Genomic DNA, 20,409 nt, shown 5'->3' with positions numbered 1-20,409 from the left:
TCCTGTGGTGGCCAATATGGAATGATAAAATCTATCTCCGTTAACGTAGCACATTGAAAGTAAAATCCTTGGACTGAATAGAATAGGTGAAACAAATCACCTACTTCCATATTCTGTACAGCTGATAACTCTTCTTAGGTTCTGAAAAGTGACTGTAAAAAGCCAGAATTTGTTGCCTTGTTGGAAAACTGGAGTCAATCCCATTACTTTGTGGTTGCTTCTTCCTATCCAATACCCTTGCCCAGGGGCAGGTGAATGGGGTAATTCATGCAAATCCAGAGGCAGATCATGTCTTTCTTCCATACTTTACTATTTCATTCCTCATAGATCTTTTTCTGAATTAATATTGACCTATTAAAATATTACATTAATTATTTCCAGTACTCCGGGAGGCTGAGGAAGGCAGATCACAAGTTTAAGCCCAGCCTGGGCACCTTATAACTTCGTGAGAGCCTGTCTTTACAATCTTACAAAGTAAAAAAGAGCTGGAGATGTAGATTAGTGTGAAAGTCCTGGGTTCTAGCCCCAGTATCACAAACAACAACAATAAAAAGCAATAAAATGTGCTTTTAAATGTCATATCTGCTGCATGCTGTGTGGCTCGCAGCCTTCTCCTGTCCTGCCCTTGCCTCTTATTTCCCAACAAACACTGGTGTGACAAAAACGAAGAAAAAATGCATTTTTAGCATTTGAAAAAGAAATCTAAGGCCAGAGGTGGTAGAAAGGGTTAGGAGACAGAAATGTTCATTATTTTGAATGTCTTTTCTTGTACTTCAGGTAGTACATTATTTAAAGTAATGAAAACCCAGAATCTACTCAAGTAATAATTCCTCCACAAAACCAAGCCAAGACTATGACGTAGATGAGAATGTTTTCTTGCTACATTATGACATTCCCCTGATTTGTGGCCAATAACACAGGTTATAAAATGGCTGTTAATCAGGGAAATGCCATATATTACCACCAGGAACTGCTGAAATAGGCCCTCCAGAGAAAAATTCTTGACAGGGGCTATTAAAATAGAGATTTAGTCATTTCTCTCTCTATGGTGCCTGGAGTTAGAAAGAATAAAAATGGCGGGGCCAGTGTACCATCCATATTTCTAATTTGTTGCTTGGTTCAGTTCAGTACAATCCAGTTAACTCCCGAGCCTCAGTCACAAATGAATTACTGCTGCTCCCTGCCATTTTTATGCTGTCCTTGCCTTGAGGGAGTTTGAACTTGCCAGGAGCGATTTGTTTTGCTTTTTAATTTTTGAATATACAGCTGTTAAAAGTAAATTTTCCCTTGTGTGTGTTTGCGGTTTGAAGCCAGTCTGCACTGCACTGATTGAATGTCTGTGGAGACAAAAGGGTTTTGTCGATGGATATGAGGCTTGGTACAGGCTGCTGATTGAGAGAGCTGGAGGATGAGTTAATGCCACCAGGTGAAGTAATACTGCTTTACAGATGAACAAGTTCTGTTAATAGACTAATGGAGGTTCTCACAGAATATGTTCAGGGTGTGGAATGAAGTCTTGTAGTAAATGGTGCATTGGAAATCTGAGACTACTAAGACCTTATCTTACGTACAGTTGCTTTTCTTTTTTTTTAATTAATTTTATTGGTACATTCTAGGTATACAATATAATCACATTCATCATTGGAAATTGGTACCTTTATATAATCTCTCTTGGTTCTTATTCCCCCCCATACAGTTGCTTTTCAATTTTATTTAGTTCCTACTCCACCCCTAATTTTTGTCTTATGCCCAAGATAAATGAATTTCCATGATACTTAGGAAAAAAATAAATAATAGTTCTGTAAAATGAACAGTGTTTAGATGAAATAAAAACACCTGTTTCCAGGCCAAAGAAAATGACATCATGTATTGGTCGACATATGGTGATATCTCACACAGAGAGCAGAATCAAACATTGCTCAATAATGTTTATCAAACTAACTTGTCAATAATTTTCCTTCTATTCTATGGTTTTTCACACACTCATTTACTCAAACAAGTGTATCACAAAGATTCTGAGATCATGGTTATCATTCACTTGCAATTACTATCTTTGTTATTTTTCTCTCATCACTAAGCAAAATACCTGATGCCCAACGTTAAAGGAGGAAAGGTTTATTTAGCTCACAGTTTGTAGAGGTTTCCCTCCATAATTGGCTGGCTCCAAGGCAGAGGGGCACATGGCAGAGGGGCAACAGTTCATGAGAGCTGACAGATGTAGTAAAACAACAAGGGAATTTCATAGCTTCTTTCCACCCCTTTTATCTTATCTGACTACTGAGCCGCTTTTATTTTATCTGAATTACTTAGGAGAGCAACACTCACACCCTTAACCCTACTGCCCTTGAGTTTATCCTTGCATCATGAATCAGTTGCAGTATCACACACTCTAGATCCAGCCACCTCTGAAAAAACCTATGACCACATGAGGCTTTGGGGGGACATCCAGACAAAAACCCTAACACTAACCAGTGGAGACTTCATCTCATTTTTTATATGGAAAAAAGAATAAATAAGAGTACTGCAGCACTATTGAAGAATGACACAGAAATTAAATTTTAATTATAGCATTCTTGCGTTGTTAAAGATATGTTCCTTTGGAATCTGTATGCTATGATCACCTGCATCAGGCTTTCCATGTGTGAGCACATGAAAAGCAAACACATTTTCCACTAACAAGGAGCATTTTAAACTAGATGGATGAAGTCAAGTCCCGGACCCCTGGCCCACCATGCTTTCTTATTTTTTCTCATTAAAATTTCTCATACAGAATTGTGGTTCCTCCTTTACAGTGTAAACAAAGCAAAATGCAGAAAACAAAACTAGGATGCACTAGGCTAGGAGGCAAAATGAAAAGTGGCAAATCAATGGCAAACACAGAGGGGTAGAAGCAATTGGAAAGATGTGCACTAAGAGAGAGACTTAGCTTGTAATATCCCAGCCCATCATGGGAGCAGAGGGCAGGAACCAATGCTTCACAGCCTCCCTCTGAATCTTCTTAGCAAGAGACAGACAGAGCTCTGCTCAATAGAAGGGGAGCGAGAATCTCATCCAGGCTATGTTGTGTGTACAGAATCAGAATCTGGAATTCTGTGGTGGGTTTGCAAATAAATTTTTATAGACCAGAGATTATCACAAATGCATAACAAATGATAGAGGGATGGTAGGCCCTGTCTCAAATCAGAAAGTTCTTGCCTTATTTAAGGTGTTCAAATTCAATTTTCTTGCCATCCAAAGGAAAACAAGCTTATGGACATGCAGTCAGGAATCAAAAGATTTTCTATCTTGGGTTGTTCAGTTTCTCATTTCACTGGCTTCAGACAGGATGTGCCTATCCTCATGTGCAGAGTCTTCTGAGAATCTGCCACCAGACAAGCACCTCCCTCCTCTGAGGTGTCTTCTGCAGTCCGGTAGTGGGAGACAGGGCATAAGCATTTGTAGGCAGCAGTTATTAAAGGCCTACCATGCACCATTATGCCCATCTCATACAAGATCTGATTTCAAAGCTATTTCAACCAAGGAGTGCTTTGTAAATTACTCTGAAATGTATAAAGATCGCCACATACACATGTCCAGTTCTTAGGGAAGTCAAGATGTCATAAGAAAAAAAATAAAATCTTTACACTTAAGGTAAATGTCTTCATCAAAAAATAGTAGACTGTAATAAGAAATTCATTTGACATTTCCTACTTCTTTCAAGAAGAAAACTCTGCTGCGGGGATGCTTAAGAAGCAGAAGGGCAAACATCATCTTGTGGGTTTGTTTTAGAAAACTTGCTGTTGACATATTTAATTTATCATGACAATTGATGGGTAAGTGAGCAAATATAAATTTTGAATGTTCCATATATCCAAGGAAGTATAAAATCATATGCTGTATACAGTGATATAATTATGTGACACATGTACATTTTATATGTAATACATAATTTATAAAATGAATAGGTGAATTTAGTGTAGTTTTTGTATGTGTTGGCTTGGTGAGACCACGCTTGGTAAGTATTAATACCGGGAAGACTTAACCTCCTCAGCTGACTAAGATCAGTGTGGTTAATGCAGTCTTCTCCCTACTAAATTTATCTTTAAAAAGCTAAATGAACAAAAAGTTTTGAATCTTAAAGATAGGATAATTAATTGACAACAGTAATATTTACCTATATGGGTTGCCTTTTGGAGGAAGACCAGAGTAGCAGACATTTTATATTAGCTTCCCCAGCCCACATTTGGAATTTTAAATCATTGATAACCATGTTTTAAAAACCCTATGAAATAAGAATTTAAAAGATACACCAAAAAATATTGACTCATAGCACCCCACTTGAGAGTAGATTAGATGCTATTTAGGTAATAATGACTTAAGCAGGAAAAAGAGAGGGTTAGGTTGTCGCTCTGTGGTAGGGCACTTTCCCAGCATGCACAAAGCCCAGCACCAAAGTAAAGAAACAAAACAACAACAAGGAGAAAAACATTAACCAAGGGCAATTTAGAATTTTATGCCAGTTAAACCGCTGAGTCGACTATAGTAAAAAGACAGGGTAAATGAGTAGGCCTATAAGAAAACTAAATTCTCACCAATTATGATAATATCAAGGGATCATTTACATATTTAAAGAATCGATAAAAATATAAACATTTTAGTTATGTAAAAATGATATATTCCAGCAGGAACAGCTACAACAGCTCAAGGTGAATTCCTATTCAGAGAGGTTTGCTTTAAAGAGGCAGAAACAGCAAGTTTCCACTTTTATTGGAAGTCTGTTATGATTTAGGGTTGAAATATTGTTCATTGTTTTTCAAAAATTGCTTAATTAAAAGAAAAAAACTTGTCTTGGACTTAGCAAATCACCTTGCCTCTGATCCTGCAATTACTAAACAGCAACTGAGGAAACAAATCTAGATTTTCATGGAAAGAATCCCCGAAATTCTGCCCCAAATAGCAAGATGGCAATCCTGAATAATTCATGTAAGATACATATTTTTACTCACAACATCCCTAGGTCATATTTGTAGTTACCATTTTATCTAGAATGAGAACAGCATGATTCAGAGAAGTTAAACTGTTTCACACCCCACAACAGGTATACAGTGGAGTCATATTTTTGCACAAGGTTGTCTGGCTTCAACGCTGATCCACTTAACCACTGATGGGCCAAAACCTCTGGATTTATACCTGTTCCAGGAGGTGGCAGGTTAACATTCATGTCCATAACAAATGTTGGATAAAAGGTTGAGTCAGAGAACTCTTGAGAGGACCAGGAGTCACTCCCAATGAGGTCAAATCACTGCTTCCACGTGAACTCCTTCGGATCTATCCCAAACTTCCTCCTTCAGAACACAAGGCAGACACAGCAGAGATTAACCTAATCCAGACAGAGCCTGAGGAGCAAAAGATGAAGTGTGACTCTATGAAATAGATGTTATATGAACTGACCAATTCTTTTCTACAAAGAAATCTTGCAAAGGCCAGGGATTTAGCTCAGTGGCACCATGCCTGCCTCGCAAGTGCAAAGTTCTGAGTTTAATCCCTGCCACAAAAAGAAAAGAAAAGAAAAGAAATCTTGCAAAGAGGATATTCTTGTATATTTTGGAAAAGAAAAAAATCAAAAGAGATAATGACTCTGTGCAAGTAGGCAAATATGAATGTGAAAAAGTTCATATCAAACATTATCTATTGAGCAATTTAGTATAGACTCCATTTAATCAGATCCCTTCAGAATTAACAGCAGTTCTATGAATTTTATCCTTGTGACTGGGAGATTCTCTCAGAGCATTTATACCCTTTCATATGAATAAAATATTACAAAGAGATAAAACACTGCAGGGCAATAATTAAACCAATGTGAATGTGTAACTTTTTACTAACTCTCTGTGCTAAATTCAGTACTTTCTCATGCACCCTCCAATTAGTTTCTTATGTCAGTCATGTGAAGGAAGGTGTTATTTTCATTTTACACAGATCAAAAGGTATAGTGATGACATTTGAAACCCCATCTTCCAATTCTAAGTCCTATAATCATTTCACTGCATCTCACTCCTCTTTAATGACTAGCATTTTTAGAGAACAAATGATTAATGATCACATAAATATTGTGTAACATTTTTTGAACTCTTACAGAGTACAGTTCACTGTCCCTAGTTTTAATTTAAGTAAACTGCAATTCACATTTAGTAGTGGGCTAGGATTGTCGTAAACATATGTAAATCCTTATGATTAGTGTAAGTGACCTCCAACTCTGTCTCGTGATTTTCCTTTCAGATACGACTATCGCAGGGCCCAGTGGGCACTCAACAAAGGGAAATTAGATTGTCAAATGTGCTCATAGCCTGTCCGTGCATCTTTACTTCATCCACTCTCTCACTGTAAGCCCAGTCTGGGCCAAACTCATTCTTGGACTTTAGTCTTCTACCAGATGAGGAGAGAATGAGAAAGAGAGAGCCAGTTCCCAAGAAGTATGGGTGTGTAGCCTTTGAGGTGGGCGTGGCCTTTAGAGAGAAGACTGAATGACAGGGCTACTTTTTTGAAGATATTTCTTTTGCAGCGAAAAGTAAGAGAAGAAATCCTACAAAAGGTAGCTAAGGATTGTGAACCGGATCATCTTTTCATTCTCCAAAAATGATGCGTAAAGAATTAGTTAAGACTTTTTTGCTTGTTCTGTTTCTTTGGCCATGTTGCAAATCAAATTGGACAACATGCAGTCCCTCATAGGTTTTGTTCATTTAAAACCAACTTTGGAATACTTATTTTTCTAGGATTTTTCTTGCGATGGTATTTTTCTTAGTACATCTTTGTAGTACATAATGATACGACATTCATTGTGGGGAAGGGTACGTGTAAATAACACATCTCAATTCTTCTTATCTCCTACCCTCCTCCATTCCAGCATCTCTTAGGCCCCCTCCCATTTGCATGAGATCTGTCTCCTTATTTTCTATTGTCCTTTATTCTGCTCTTGTTAGCCTTTTGCAAGCTTTCCATTTTAAAATCTACAATTCTTTCTGTTCACAACTTTTATACACTTAATTCTATTACCAAAGTTACAAAACAGACTGGGCTGCCCAATTTCCAAAATTACTTAAGAAATAAATGATCAGGGATGGGGATTTAGCTCAGTGGTTCTGCCGCCTGCCTCACAAGTGAAAGGTCCCAAGTTCGAGCCCTGGTACCAAAAAAAAAAGAAAGAAAGAAATGGTCAGTGTAAGAAAGGGTAAATTACAAAGAAATCAGAGTCGATTGGCTAAAAAATAAAAAATCAGAATAGGGTCAGAATATTCACATTATAAATTTCTAGCACAGAAAGCAGAAGGTCAAAATTACTACTTTAGAATTTTTTAAATTAATTATGTTTATTGGTGCAATTTAGATATGCATAAATGATCACATGCATCATAGGGAATTTGTACCTGTTCATGATATATCTTGATTCTTATTTTTTCCCATTCCCTTCCTCTCCTTTCAATGCTTCTTCCCCTCTTTATTTATTTATTTATTTATTTACTGATTTATTTTTGGTACCAGGGATCGAACTCAGGACCTTGCACTTGCAAGGCAGGCAGCAGAACCACTGAGCTAAATCCCCGGCTTTCCCGTTCTTATTTATAAAAGCTTTGTTTCCATTTTATCTTTCTTTTCTCATGTTTTTCTTTTTCTCCTCCTTCCTTTCCTCCTACCTCCTCCCCCCTCCCTACTGCCCCTTTCCACTTAAATATTTTCTTCCTATTTCATAATATCTATTATGCATTTTGGTCCTTATTTACACTTTTAGTTGCTCACACTAGAGAAACAATGTGGTATTTACATGTTTGTCCAATTTATTTAAGAGTGTAGTCTTAAGGTGTCTATTTACCTAGACATGTCTCAAGTTTATCCTTCTTTACAGCTGAGTAGTGCTCCATTGTATAAAAAAAAAACTCTACATCTTCTTTATTCATTCATCATTTGATGGGCATTTGGGCTGTTACCAAGTTTTAGCTATTACAAACTGTGCTGCTATAAACATGAGTGTGCATATATCACTGTGGGGTGATGCTTTTAATTCTTTCAGTAAGATACCATGAAGGGGGATGGCTGGGTCAAATGGAACTTCTAGTTCTAGTTTTTGAAAAATCTCCACACTGATTTCCATAGTGGTTGCACCAGTCTATACTCCCAACAACAGTGGAGTAGGGTTCTTCTTTTCTCCACAGCCCCGCCAGCATTTGTTATTGGTTGATTTTGTAATAGCAGCCATTATTTCTGGAGTGAGATGGAATCTCAGCATCATTTTACTTTGTATCTTTCGAATGACCAGTGATGTTGAACATTTTTTCATTTATTTATTTGCTATTTGCACCTTTTGATGTGAGATGCCCATTTCAGATGCCCATTTTTAACTGGGTCTTTAAATTGAGGGGGATGATATTTTTGAGTTTTTTATATAGTGTAGATATTAGTCTTTTGTCTGAGGAACAGCTGGCAAAGATGTTTTCCCACTCTGTTGGTTGTCTCTTCACTCTGTTGGTGATTTCTTTTTCTGTGCAAAAGCTTTTTAAAATAACATGATGAGATCGCAGTTGTTGATTCTTTATAATATGTCTCGTGTGATCAGGATTTTGTTCATAAAGTCTTTGCCTATCCCTATGTCTTCAAGAGTTCCACCTATTCTCTCTTCCAGGAGATTTACTGTTTCTGTTTTAATATTTAGATCTTTGATCCATTTTGATTTTATTTGGTACTGGGGATCGAACTTGGGTCCTTGCGCTTGTGGGGCAGGCGGTGGAACTACTGAGCTAAATCCCCAGGTAATCCCTTTTTATTTTACTTTAGTGTGTGATGAGAGATATGGGTCTAGCTTTAGTCTTCGGCATGTGGAAAGCCAGCTTTCCCAGCACCATTTATTAAAGAGGCTGTCTTTCTTCCAGTGAAGGTGTTTGGTCCCTTTGTCAAAGATAAAGTGGCTGAGTGTGTTTGGAGTTGTTTCTGCATCTTCTGATCTGTTCCACTGGTCCTCAGGTCTGTTTTGTTTGCCAGTACCATGCTGTTTTTATCACAGTAGCTCTGTAGTATAATTTCAAGTGAGGGATTGTGATGCCCCCTGCCTTGCCTTTGTTGCCCAGAATTTTTTTTGCTATTCTAGGTCTTTTCTGGTTCCAAGTGAATTTTAGGAATGTTTTCTCTAGTTCTGTGATGTATCCTACTGGTATTTTGATTGAGATTGCATTAAATATGTATAACAATTTTGCGAGTATGGCCATTTTTACCATGTTGATTCTTCCTACCCACAAGGAAGGGATATTTTTCCATTTTCTGATATCCTCTTCAATCTCTTTTTTCAGAGTACTGTACTTTTCAATGTAAAGATCTTTTACTTCCTTTGTTATATTAATTCCTAAGATTTCATTTTTTTGATGCTATTGTACTTTAGAATTTGAAGGACAGTGGTGAAAATAATCTTCAGGTCATTCTCTTTTTGGAATAATTGGCCTGATCTGCCAGTATTAGCTTTCAAAATGCAGAACATAGTATAAGCTCAACGATGCCCTTTAAATTGATGATATTTTTCATTTTCCATGAATATTTTCCTTGCCAGAGCAGTTGAAGCCTTCATTATTTAAAAAATAAAGTATAATCAAGAAGCTAAAAATGAAATTTCCACAGTTCTGTTCTCTTAGTTAATGAAGATTTCCAAATTAATATCAATAGAGCAGCCGTTTATTTTCAAGGAATCCATGTAGATATCACAGTCATAATCAGACTGAGTTTGTTTCAGAAAGTACACTTTTGATAACCTATCCAAAGATTTTATTTTAGTATAAAGAGTGACAATAACAGAAATATTAAAAGAAAGATGAACTGTGATTGACACAGTAGAAAATTCAATTACTTGGAAAGTATATTTGAGCCACTAGAGTTGGAAATAATAATATATTAGTGACTGAAATGGACATATTGATGTTTTAGAGCCATGCTTTGGTGGACTATTTTATGCTTTGTTTTTCCTTAATATTGGGTCTCTAGCTTGACACTTAAGAGCATGCACCTTGAACAAAATTATCTGTTTTTATCAGTATAATCTGTAATAAGCATGATTATATACATAAAGTGACAGTGGCTTAATAGCACTTCCTATAAAACCTATGTATGAAATGGGTAGATGACTGGTATTTTCAGTACACTTTCAGATCCAGAACACTAACAGTTCAGAATCCTCTCTCTGAAGGTTCTTCCTTTCCCTTCACTGCTCTTCCCAGATTATAGCCAAGAAAAATATATAATTATTGGCAGAGTGATGTGTCCAGTGCTCATAAACACATGGATTTCATATCATAATATGAATCAAAAGTATTTATAGATGACAATAAAAAATTATATCAATTTTCTTGCTTTTTATTAACTTTATGTTAAAATAACCTGAAGTTCCACATCAAAGTATAAACTCACGATGATTAAAATTGTTTTATCATTTTTGTTTGTTTCTTTGTTTTCTGTTCATAGAAAATGATGAGCATTTACACGGCTTGACAACCCGGTTAGAAAATGCCGAGGCTAGAAATAGTGACCTCCTGCGAGCTTTGAACGACACCGTAGGAAAGTTATCAGCTATTCCAAATGGTAAGCATTCCAGACCCTGCACTTTCTGCCAGTTCATCTGAACTTTCTAAGAACATTTTTAACTTCTACCGTTTTTCTGGCATCATCCTTGTACTACGGTCAGGAAATTAGATACCGGTTTTCTTCCTTATGGGTTGTTCTTTGTGAGAATGAGAAACTAAACCACATTTAACATTGTGATATTCCTTATCCTTTGTTGCCTTCAGCTGTCATCCAAAAGGACATGTTACAAACAGAAGGAAAGAGACATCTTATTATTATATTGTCTTCCAAGTTTCAGCGTAAGAATTCTTTTGTTAATGTAAAGGAATAGAATCATAAGGCACTATTCTTTGACATCATGATGTACTACCACAAAGTTGCAGTTTATTACAGCACCTACAGTAATAGATGACAGCCTAGTGCCATTCCACACAGCTCTTGAAAAAATTTAATTCCTCACGTATTCCAGCTTTTAAAAACATTAATGGTTGAAACATGTTCACATTCTCTTTCTGCCTATTAGTAATTCCTTGCCATTTTTGCTTGGTATTAGTTTAGAAAAGTATATATTCTTTTAGGGCTATTATTTTTATATTTTAATAGCACTGTACAACAACCAGGGTTATAAGAACTGTTGAGTGCTCACTCAGTGTGCTTGTGTAAATGTATTCACTTGTTATACCGATCCTACAAGGTGAATAGCATAATTACCCTCACTGTCCAGGGACAGAATAAGACAGAGGATACAGAAGGCTGTTGTTTATAGTAGCATTTGTGCAACTTGACTGGAGTAGAGGTGTTTGTGGGGAGGGATAAAAGAGATGTGCTGTGTACCTTTGCCAATTCCCCACAATGAATGTAGTCAGTACATACTGCAAACATGGACTAATGAAAATTTAATTTTTTTAAACCATTAAGTAATTCTTTAGATTTTCATGTCGCCTCTTGGGTAGTGATGGTGGTAAGTCCCTGACTCAGAAGCAAGTTCTGTTCTGGGAGGATGTTTGTTAAGTCAGATTTGTTTGTAAATCCGACTCATTTGTAAGTCGGACAAAGTTGAGTCTTATACACCTTTGACATAAATATACAATCAAAAACAAAAAAAACCAAACACACACACAAATACTATAAATAAACTATTTTTACTTTTACAGTTACCTTAAAATGATAAAGTAGACATGTGAGCTGCTTGCATGATTTGTATGCATCCACGAATGTTCATAATGCAAGGTCTGTTTGTATCTGTGAAAGTTCACTACTTGAATGCTCCTAAGTCAGGAACTTACTGCACCTAGAAAATCAATGCTGAAAACAAAAATATACTAACACATAGTCTAACATTCCTGAAAATTTTCTCTGTCCTAAAATTGAAACACATTCTCCACCCGCCTCAGGAAATGCAGATGAAGTCTTAAGCCCAGTTATGTTGAAGCTACATAACTCATGCAAATAAATTTCACTCTTTAATATGTTCAGCAGCAAATCACAATATGCCCTTATACAATGAACATTTAGAATAATCACTTTGCTATTTTAAGAGCTAATCAGGTATTCATAGCAAAGGTCTCTGAGAAAATTTAATTTAGCTAAAAAATTTGCTTCATTTGCTACAACTGAATGAGACAAAGTTCAGCCTTTCCCTCCCATAAAAGTGTCCCTGAGGTCAGCCAACCGCAGCCTCACTGTGACAAGCATGGATTAAACCACCAACTCTAAACCCTTTGTTTTATTTCTCATACTCTCTTCTACTGACAGACACAGCCGCTAAACTGCTAGCTGTTAAGGACAAAGCCAGACAAGCCAACGACACAGCTAAAGATGTGCTGGCCCAGATTAAAGACCTCCACCAGAATCTTGATGGCCTGAAGAAAAATTACAATAGACTGGCAGGCAGTGTGGCCGAAACGAATGCCATAGTAAAAGATCCTTCCAAGAACAGTAAGCTCTCCTTTTTCACTGTGATGATGTCATTTGTCTCTTTACACTATAAAAGTGTCCTAGACTCATACAAGTTAGAGCTGGAAAAGATCCTTGTGGTGGGGCAGCCTGTTCTCTCCCTCACACCTTAGGCATGGAAACCGAGTTGCCTACCACTCCCCAGTCAGAAATGAAGTCCCCTAACTCTGCCGTTTGCCTTCGTCAACTACGCTTTGTCCATCAGAGAGGAGATTAAGAATTCTCATTGTCTGCATTATATCTGGTATAAGATTGCCAAACACTTTTGAACCTATTAGTGTAACTGAAAACACATTTGTTCTCAGGAAACTGTCTACTCAGAATTGGCCAAGTTTCACGGGACAGAGTTTAAGGGACACACCCATTGGCAGACCACTCAGAACAGGGTATGCGAACATCAATTTGAGAGGCATTTATATTTGAAAATTTTGATAATTTATTATTTATATTCCAGCCTCTTAACATTTCCAGGGAATAAAGTAAAGCATGAATCTAGTTTATAAAGACTATGTCTTTACATCTCTTACACACTGTATCAAATTATATTGATTTAATAATTTACTGAGAAACTCTAGAAAAATTTAAGATGATAATTTATATTGTCAGCTCACAGAGTTGATAAACACTGACATTTTAATGTATTCTTTTCCTGTCCATCAGATGATGAGACATTATTTTGGTGTATAGTTTCACCCAGGGACGTGTTTGGATTTTTGTTCTTTTGAGTTTCAAGAGACTGGCCCTCTGCACATATCATTTCCATAGGGAAGTAGAATGTGCATAGGTGCGGTACAATGGCACAAACACTGTTGCTGACATTCTGTGAGGTGTAATCCAGATGCAGTGTGACTGACTCAAAAGGGGGAGCCTGATGCTGGCACCCTCTGCTGCGTTCTCATGCCAAGGATATGACGAGAGGACAGACACTAGTGTGACACTGGGTCATGAGGACTCCTACGACCTCTTTCCCTACAAGAAAGAGCACAGACATCTGACACACATTCAGAGCTAGGAAGAGGACCCCTTTCTTGCCATTTCTTCCAGGAAAATAAAGGGGAAATATGAATGATTTTTAGTTTATTTTAGTGTAAACCCAGATATAGCTTCTTCTGTATCCCAAAGATTCATTCTGAGTAACTTCTGATACATGCCATATCATAACATTTCCAATCAAAATGAGGGAAAGATACATTTTTATGTAAATATTGCTATCCATTTCACTTATTTTATCATTTGAAACATCATTTTATTCTATTTTAGATTGACTTATAACCAGTAATGGCCTTTTGATAATATGTATCTATGATTTTTTTAATTTACCCTCCATTAACAGAAATAATTACCTATAAATATTAAATTTTCTCCATTTTTTGTTTTATTAGAACATTATAAGATCATTTTGTTCAATATGAACAAGATTGCTAAATGACATATTTTGTGTACTTTTATTTCATAATGTTTGTTTAAAATTAGGTGTATTACTAATTTGTACCTGTTGTAAGAAGTAACATTTTTGTGATAGTCACTATGTTGTAATATTTACAGAACATATTTCCTCATGAATTTTCTAATTTCTTTTTATTTTACTTCCTCATGAAATTACCTACAGAAATCAGTATGTATACATTTACTCATATCCCATTAAGTAACTTTTATGCTTAATTCATTGTCTATCACAGAAAGCTCAGCTTGGCATGGCACCATAGTTTGGGATTGCTGTAAACATCACATGGGAATTCTTTCTGCTGTCACTGTAGGAAGGCTAGATGTATAAAAGTGTCTTCTGCTGTATAAGTTTAGAACTTGGATATATTTGATATTCAGTGCTTAAAAGCTAGAGGAGTATCTATGATATGCACCAAAAAGTTGAAAAATGATTCCCTGCACAGGTTGAACTAAATTACAGTGCTTCTGCTAAAACAAATTCAGCTGCTGCTGCTCAAATGATTTCTTCAACTAACGTTAAAATAAACCAGGCCTCTGCTGTTGTTATTTCCCGGCAAAAGCCCAGGTTCCCCTCCTCCTTATAAGTAATTTGTCTCAACTTTTAAATAATTAAATTTGAAGACATGCATAGAAATATTGAGTCTTAACAATTGAGCAACTACTGGAATATAAAACTATTCTCTCTTAAATATCTCACTGTCTAACTTGAAAATCAAAATAACGACAACAAAAAATAAAATAAATCAAAATCTGAAGAATATGACTAAGGCTATCCTCAGTGCAAAATGAGAGAAATTATCAAATAAGCACTTAAATAAACAACTTTTAAGCAATCAATTCAGTGAGTTAGAAAAGATACAACTGACTTAAAGAAAAAGGATTTTAAAATTAATTAATTAGAAGACAGAAAATAATAGAACTACTAAATCCAAGAGGTAAGCCTTTAGTGATATAAATCAAAAAGTCAAATGATTGGCTGGTTTAAGCAAGAAAAATAAAGCACAAATAGGCCAAGTTCTAAGGGAGGAAATTTAATACATAACAGAGTACTTGGTGAAATTTTACACTAATAAATTTTAAATCCTAAAAGATACAATAATCTAGAAAATTACTACCTTATCAAAATCCATTTTAAAAAGTGATTTTAAAATACATTCAGGTAAAAATTAGGAAAGAAAATGAGAACGTTTTCAAAAACTACTGTAAATGAAAGCATCTGACTTAATACTACAGATGACTTAGTTTTCACACCTCCCAGGAGAACATCCTGTATTACTTAAATTGCTTCCAAATAGAGAGGAAACAGGAGGGACAAGAGTCCTCCAGAGTCCCTTTCGAAGTGTTTGATGTAGGAGCTTTTGAAAGCATTAGAAGGCCCTGCATTTTATCTAAGCCTACATCATCTTTGCTTAACTACTCTTTCTCTTTCTCAGGAATCTAAATCTAAGGCCATATTCCTTGATTCTGGAGTAATGTGTAGAATATCAGAATAACACTGGAGAATTAAAGGAAGGAAACGAATGAACGGTTTATTTCAAGTGTACCAGACAGTGGGATAGCTGTGGTTATGTCACCTGTACAATTATAGAGCAAGGGCTTTATGCTAGATAACCTGCATTTTGAGAAGAATATACTCAATCCTTGAGTTAATAAAGTTAATAATAAATCTACATTCTTTTTAAACACCACTAACAGTACAGTTTGTATTTATAAGCATGAGTTGAAAATACCTATTTCAAAACCTTGTTTAAAAATGACTCACTTTGGTTTGAGCACTTGATTTCATCCGGAGGGTGGGCGCTCCAGTGTCAGCCAGAGAGCAGGTAGGCCAGCTAGCCTTGGACCTTAGTGCCGGTTTTTCATGAGGATGACAGTAACAGAATGCTGAATGATAGCTGTTTAATCAGATAATAAAAGACATGCTTGGGGTAAGACCGCCAGCACCCCGAGACAGGATGTTATTTTTCCATTTGTTTTATGCCCTCCCACGAAAAGCACGTACTGAGGGTCTATGGATCAGTGAACGCCTGCAACTATCTTAGGGTTGAAACTTTTGAAATTGCCAATATTCTACTTTTTTAACCTACAAAAACAGTCATTTAATATGGTTCAACATCATATATACCCCAGAACAATCAGCTGTTCTTCAAAATGAAAGTGAACTGTACCTTGAAAGATTTAATTAAAATACAGCACAGGCTTTCAATCTAAGGGTTGCTCAACATCGAAATCTTCTTCAAGCCACATTTTGCTAGCTTCTTTCTTGAAGATGTGTAAAGAAAGACAGTGAGAAAAAGAAAGAAAACCAATATTGTGCAAGAACCTTGATTAAAATACAGTTCAGGCTGGGATAGACTAGGTGACATTTTCAAGATGCTTTCACTTTCCTACTTACATGACTAAAGTTCTGTTCTATAAAGGTTAGCTTTTTGGCTGAAGCTAAAAATTAAGCATGGAATTAAGTCCATCCTATCTTCTACTTTCAATGCTAATTTTCACCTTAATCACAAAGCCAAAGACTTTTCCTAACATCTCTTCTGGGCTGCTTGAGTCTCCACTAAAATATTCTCATTTCACATTTGCCGGCACATTCTGCTTCAAGAGCCACAGCCTTGCTTGATCCCCTGGACAAGAAGAAATTGTTTAATTAAACATACCTCTGTGCTAATTTCTGTATGTGTGTGTGTGTGTATGTGTGCGTGCATGAATGCATATCTTCACGTGTGTGTGTACAGGAATGTGTTCTGTGCAGTTACAGATGCAGATGCCGCAGTGAAGAATCTAGAACAGGAAGCTGATCGACTCCTAGATAAACTCAAACCCATCAAGGAACTTGAGGATAACCTAAAGAAAAACATCTCTGAGATAAAAGAACTGATAAACCAAGCTCGGAAGCAAGCCAATTCTGTAAGCTCTTTTTATTTCCACAATCAGTAACAGATTATAACTGTTAGTATTATTTCTAGAGGGAATGTCACAAATACACACCCCTGAGTACCCTGTTGAACAATCTCTAATTCTTTTTTTTTCTTTACTTTAAAGCTACTTGTAGGTAAAGGGAGAATTAAATTTTTTATAAATGACAAATGACATTTCAAGAGAATGCTAATCACCCTTATTGTTGTAAAATTAGGGATCCTGGTATATTTTGTTTGTTTGTTTGTTTATTTATTTATTTATTTATTGGTACCAGGGATTGAACTCAGGTCCTGGCGCTTGTGCAGCAGGCAGATAAACCACTGAGCTAAATCCCCGGCCCCTGGTATATTTTATTACTGCTCAAATACACTAAAGTTTATCATGTCATAGAGGAAATAAGATGTGTATCAAACAAGTCTAAGATAATTCAGAAATATTGTGCCAATTATGTGGGCCTGAGGAAATGCTCAAAATGAAAGATCATTTCAAGTAGGTCAGAAGAGAACCCAAGGGAAGAACAGGAGCCAGGGCTTGAAATGATCTGATAGTGGTAATCGGGGACGGGGGATGTGGGAGGGCACCCCAGGACCAGGAAGGCTTGGACAAAGGCCAAAAGTGAAGAAAATCATAGGATCAGTTTCTGAAAGAGTATTCTATTTTGTCATGTTTGTTGCGTCAAGTGAACATGAAATTGGAAAGGCCAAGGGGAGCCAGGTCTTCTCTGCACTTAAATGATAAATTAAGCACAACCTATTGCTTGGCAATAATTGTACATGGGATGAACTGCATTGATGAAAGTGTTGGAGCCCAAACACTTTAATCGGAGTATACCAGACCTGTGCTTCTTAAATATCAACCAAGAAGGAGTCTGTAGCATGTAGGAAAAACTAGAAAGAAGACCCTGACTGTAGCAAAAAGAAAGTACGTCACATATCACTTCGATATGCATTTTAACAATGATATCTTTAGAGAAAAAGTAATAATAAATATTCTTAGGCTTCACATATTTAGCCACACATTTAGTTTCTGATTTAATTACCTAATAAAATAGGGAAATCTGGGCATATTTATTATTTCTTCATTGTAAGAAATCTAAAAATTTGCCCAAATATTCATCACTTGCAAATTCTTTTTTCCTTCCTCATAAAAAGACAAAATTGTGACATGTAAGTACATTTATGTATCTGTCTCAGCGTAATAGGTACACATGAAAAAAGGTATAAAATAATACTTTCAAAGAAATTTTTATTCACTTTACAAGTGGAAGTTACAACAAAATGCCTTATTTTTGTTAAATATTAAGAATATGTGAGTGGCCATTTTTAAATGAATTTTGTACAAACTGAAGATTATATTTTCTGACTTGTAGTATAATTTCAATTTGGCTTGAGTGCCTGGCTATGACCATAGCACATACATGGTATTAAAATTAAGAAAGACTTTTCTTAATTGAGAAATTAAAGACATTTATTTTAAAGTGGCTTTCTTTGGGCTTGTTGATTTTCAAATTGAGTAGCTGATACTTCTTTTTAAATGAATGTCCTAGTTACTGCATGAAAAATACAATGAAAATCCAATAGAAATAATGGGATACTCAATAATGACTAATTGAGTTCATGATGATTATATGATGAATAATGTCATGTCAGAAATGCCTTAGCAATATTAAATGCTTAATGATTTCTTTTAGAAATCTTACTAAGGGGTTGTATTAGACATACAATGACTGATAGAGCCAAAGGATGTTTGTATTTTAGAATGCTCCCCTTTTGTAAGAGGGATATATCCTAGTGATTTCTTCTAAAGAAAATTGTAGATAATGTATTTTAATTTACCTGTTTTAAGTTGCTCAAAAGACATATGTATAATTATGAATTAAAACAAAGAATTTATAAGGAGAAATTAGTAGTTATGAATTGGTTGCCAACAGTTTGGGCTGCCTGTATTTTTCAGGTACTGAGATTATATTTGAAACCAGAAGACAGAAAATACAGAGGGTTTTTTATATGTGTGCATAAGAGTTGAACAGTATTGTCTTTGTAAGATCAACTGCTGGCATATTGGGTATGGCAGTGTCATTTTGTTCAGAGAACTAAAATTTTAAATGTATAAAGTGGATTAATTGGTAATCCTAGTGGCAATAAATGTGCTTGGTTTTAAAATAGCTACTTTCCTACATTGAATTCTCAGGTTGAGCCCCATAGTTTGCCAGTTCTCAGTGCTGGTTCTCCATTCTGCATGGTGACAACTCCTTTCTAACAGGCAATCCTGTCATCTAGGGTTCTGCTAGCCATATGAAAGCAGGTCTGAGACTCACCCTGAGACTACACAGTCACCCATTCCACACAGACCCGGTCACTCCCTCTCTAAACAGTAACTGAGGAGTGCTGTTTAATTGTGTTCTTTAAGGCTCCTTTGTGATAATCTTGCCACAGTGTGGTCCTACAGCCAAGCTCATCAAGCATTTCTAAAATGAAGATAAAACAAACTACTTTGACTATTAATGAGTCCTCACTATGATTTTGGATATGATTTCTTGCCACAGACAGTTCGGCCTATTATTTAGTTCTGCTCATGAACGGCAATCAGATCTTGATTTCTTGTTCTCTTATAATACCAGTGGCACCTGTACCCCACCTCAGATATTAAACTTGCTTGACACCCAGATTTTCTATCACAATGGTTTTGGATCACTTGCTGCAAATTCCTAAAAACTCACTGTTTCTTACACAATTTTCTGAACATTAAAAAGAGACAAAGACTACATTTTCCCTACCTGCCCTCCACTATATGGTCTTTCTCTTGTGTTATTTCATCCTTTTAATCTCCAAGCCTTTGAATGACTCTTTGTACCACTGATATTCTATCATGTAGCATGCATTGTCAACTTCCATTGCACATCTGCTATGCTATTAACATCCAGAGTAGAAACTGTACATTTCCTGCTTAAGGCTTTCTGTAATTCTTTTTGATTCTTTTTGATTCACTCTCAGCTCCACATGTAGAAGGGAATTTCCATCATTTGTGAAGCAAAACACCAACTTCCTCACCGAAAACCACACTACCAGCAAGGTCACCACTCTAGAGCACAGAGCAAACACCCTGGACATCGCAGATATCCAATCCTGAATTCCTCAGTTAGGAGGCTGGGCCACACCCTGAGGGAGAAGACAGACAGGAAAGCAGCCTCGGAAGTAGGATCCTATGTCCTTCAGCTCCAGGCCACCACACACAGGGCCTTGGGAAGGATCCTTTTCTTGGGCAACAGCCCCTATCTATTTCTTTCCAACATGGAGATGCAATTTGCTCAGCAGCTCAGGCAAGGCAACAACAACACCTAAATATGCAATCTATGGGGAGTCATAGGTGCTGCCACAGATCTGCTGTATTCCCAGAGGTTCCCAAATGTGTTTCGATCCACCTGGTCATCAGTACCCCAAATCTCTCCTTAGCTCTCCTTTTTGAATCCAACCAGTTTTGCACCTAGCACCTCCTCAGTACTTTTTAGCCTTGGAGAGG

At 36.4% G+C, this 20,409-nt stretch overlaps 1 protein-coding gene across 10 annotated transcripts in view; it reads left to right on the top strand.

Moving 5' to 3' along the window:
* The window catches only part of Lama2 (laminin subunit alpha 2), a 586,947-nt gene that overhangs the window by 502,039 nt on the left and 64,499 nt on the right, over positions 1–20,409 (top strand). For all 10 annotated transcript variants that reach the window (XM_087190273.1, XM_087190276.1, XM_087190275.1 and 7 more), the window contains 3 exons: positions 10,471–10,587; positions 12,325–12,507; positions 16,724–16,878. In XM_087190273.1, the coding sequence (XP_087046399.1) occupies positions 10,471–10,587; positions 12,325–12,507; positions 16,724–16,878 (455 nt within the window). The remainder of the gene's footprint in view (positions 1–10,470; positions 10,588–12,324; positions 12,508–16,723; positions 16,879–20,409) is intronic.

This window comes from Heterocephalus glaber, unplaced genomic scaffold (assembly GCF_053883595.1).
Source record: "Heterocephalus glaber isolate CG9 unplaced genomic scaffold, H.glaber_assembly_v1.0 deba00001550, whole genome shotgun sequence".
Classification (NCBI taxonomy): Eukaryota; Metazoa; Chordata; class Mammalia; order Rodentia; family Bathyergidae; genus Heterocephalus; species Heterocephalus glaber.
The sequence above is the reverse complement of the archived record's forward strand: the minus strand, read 5'-3'. Positions and strand labels throughout refer to the sequence as shown.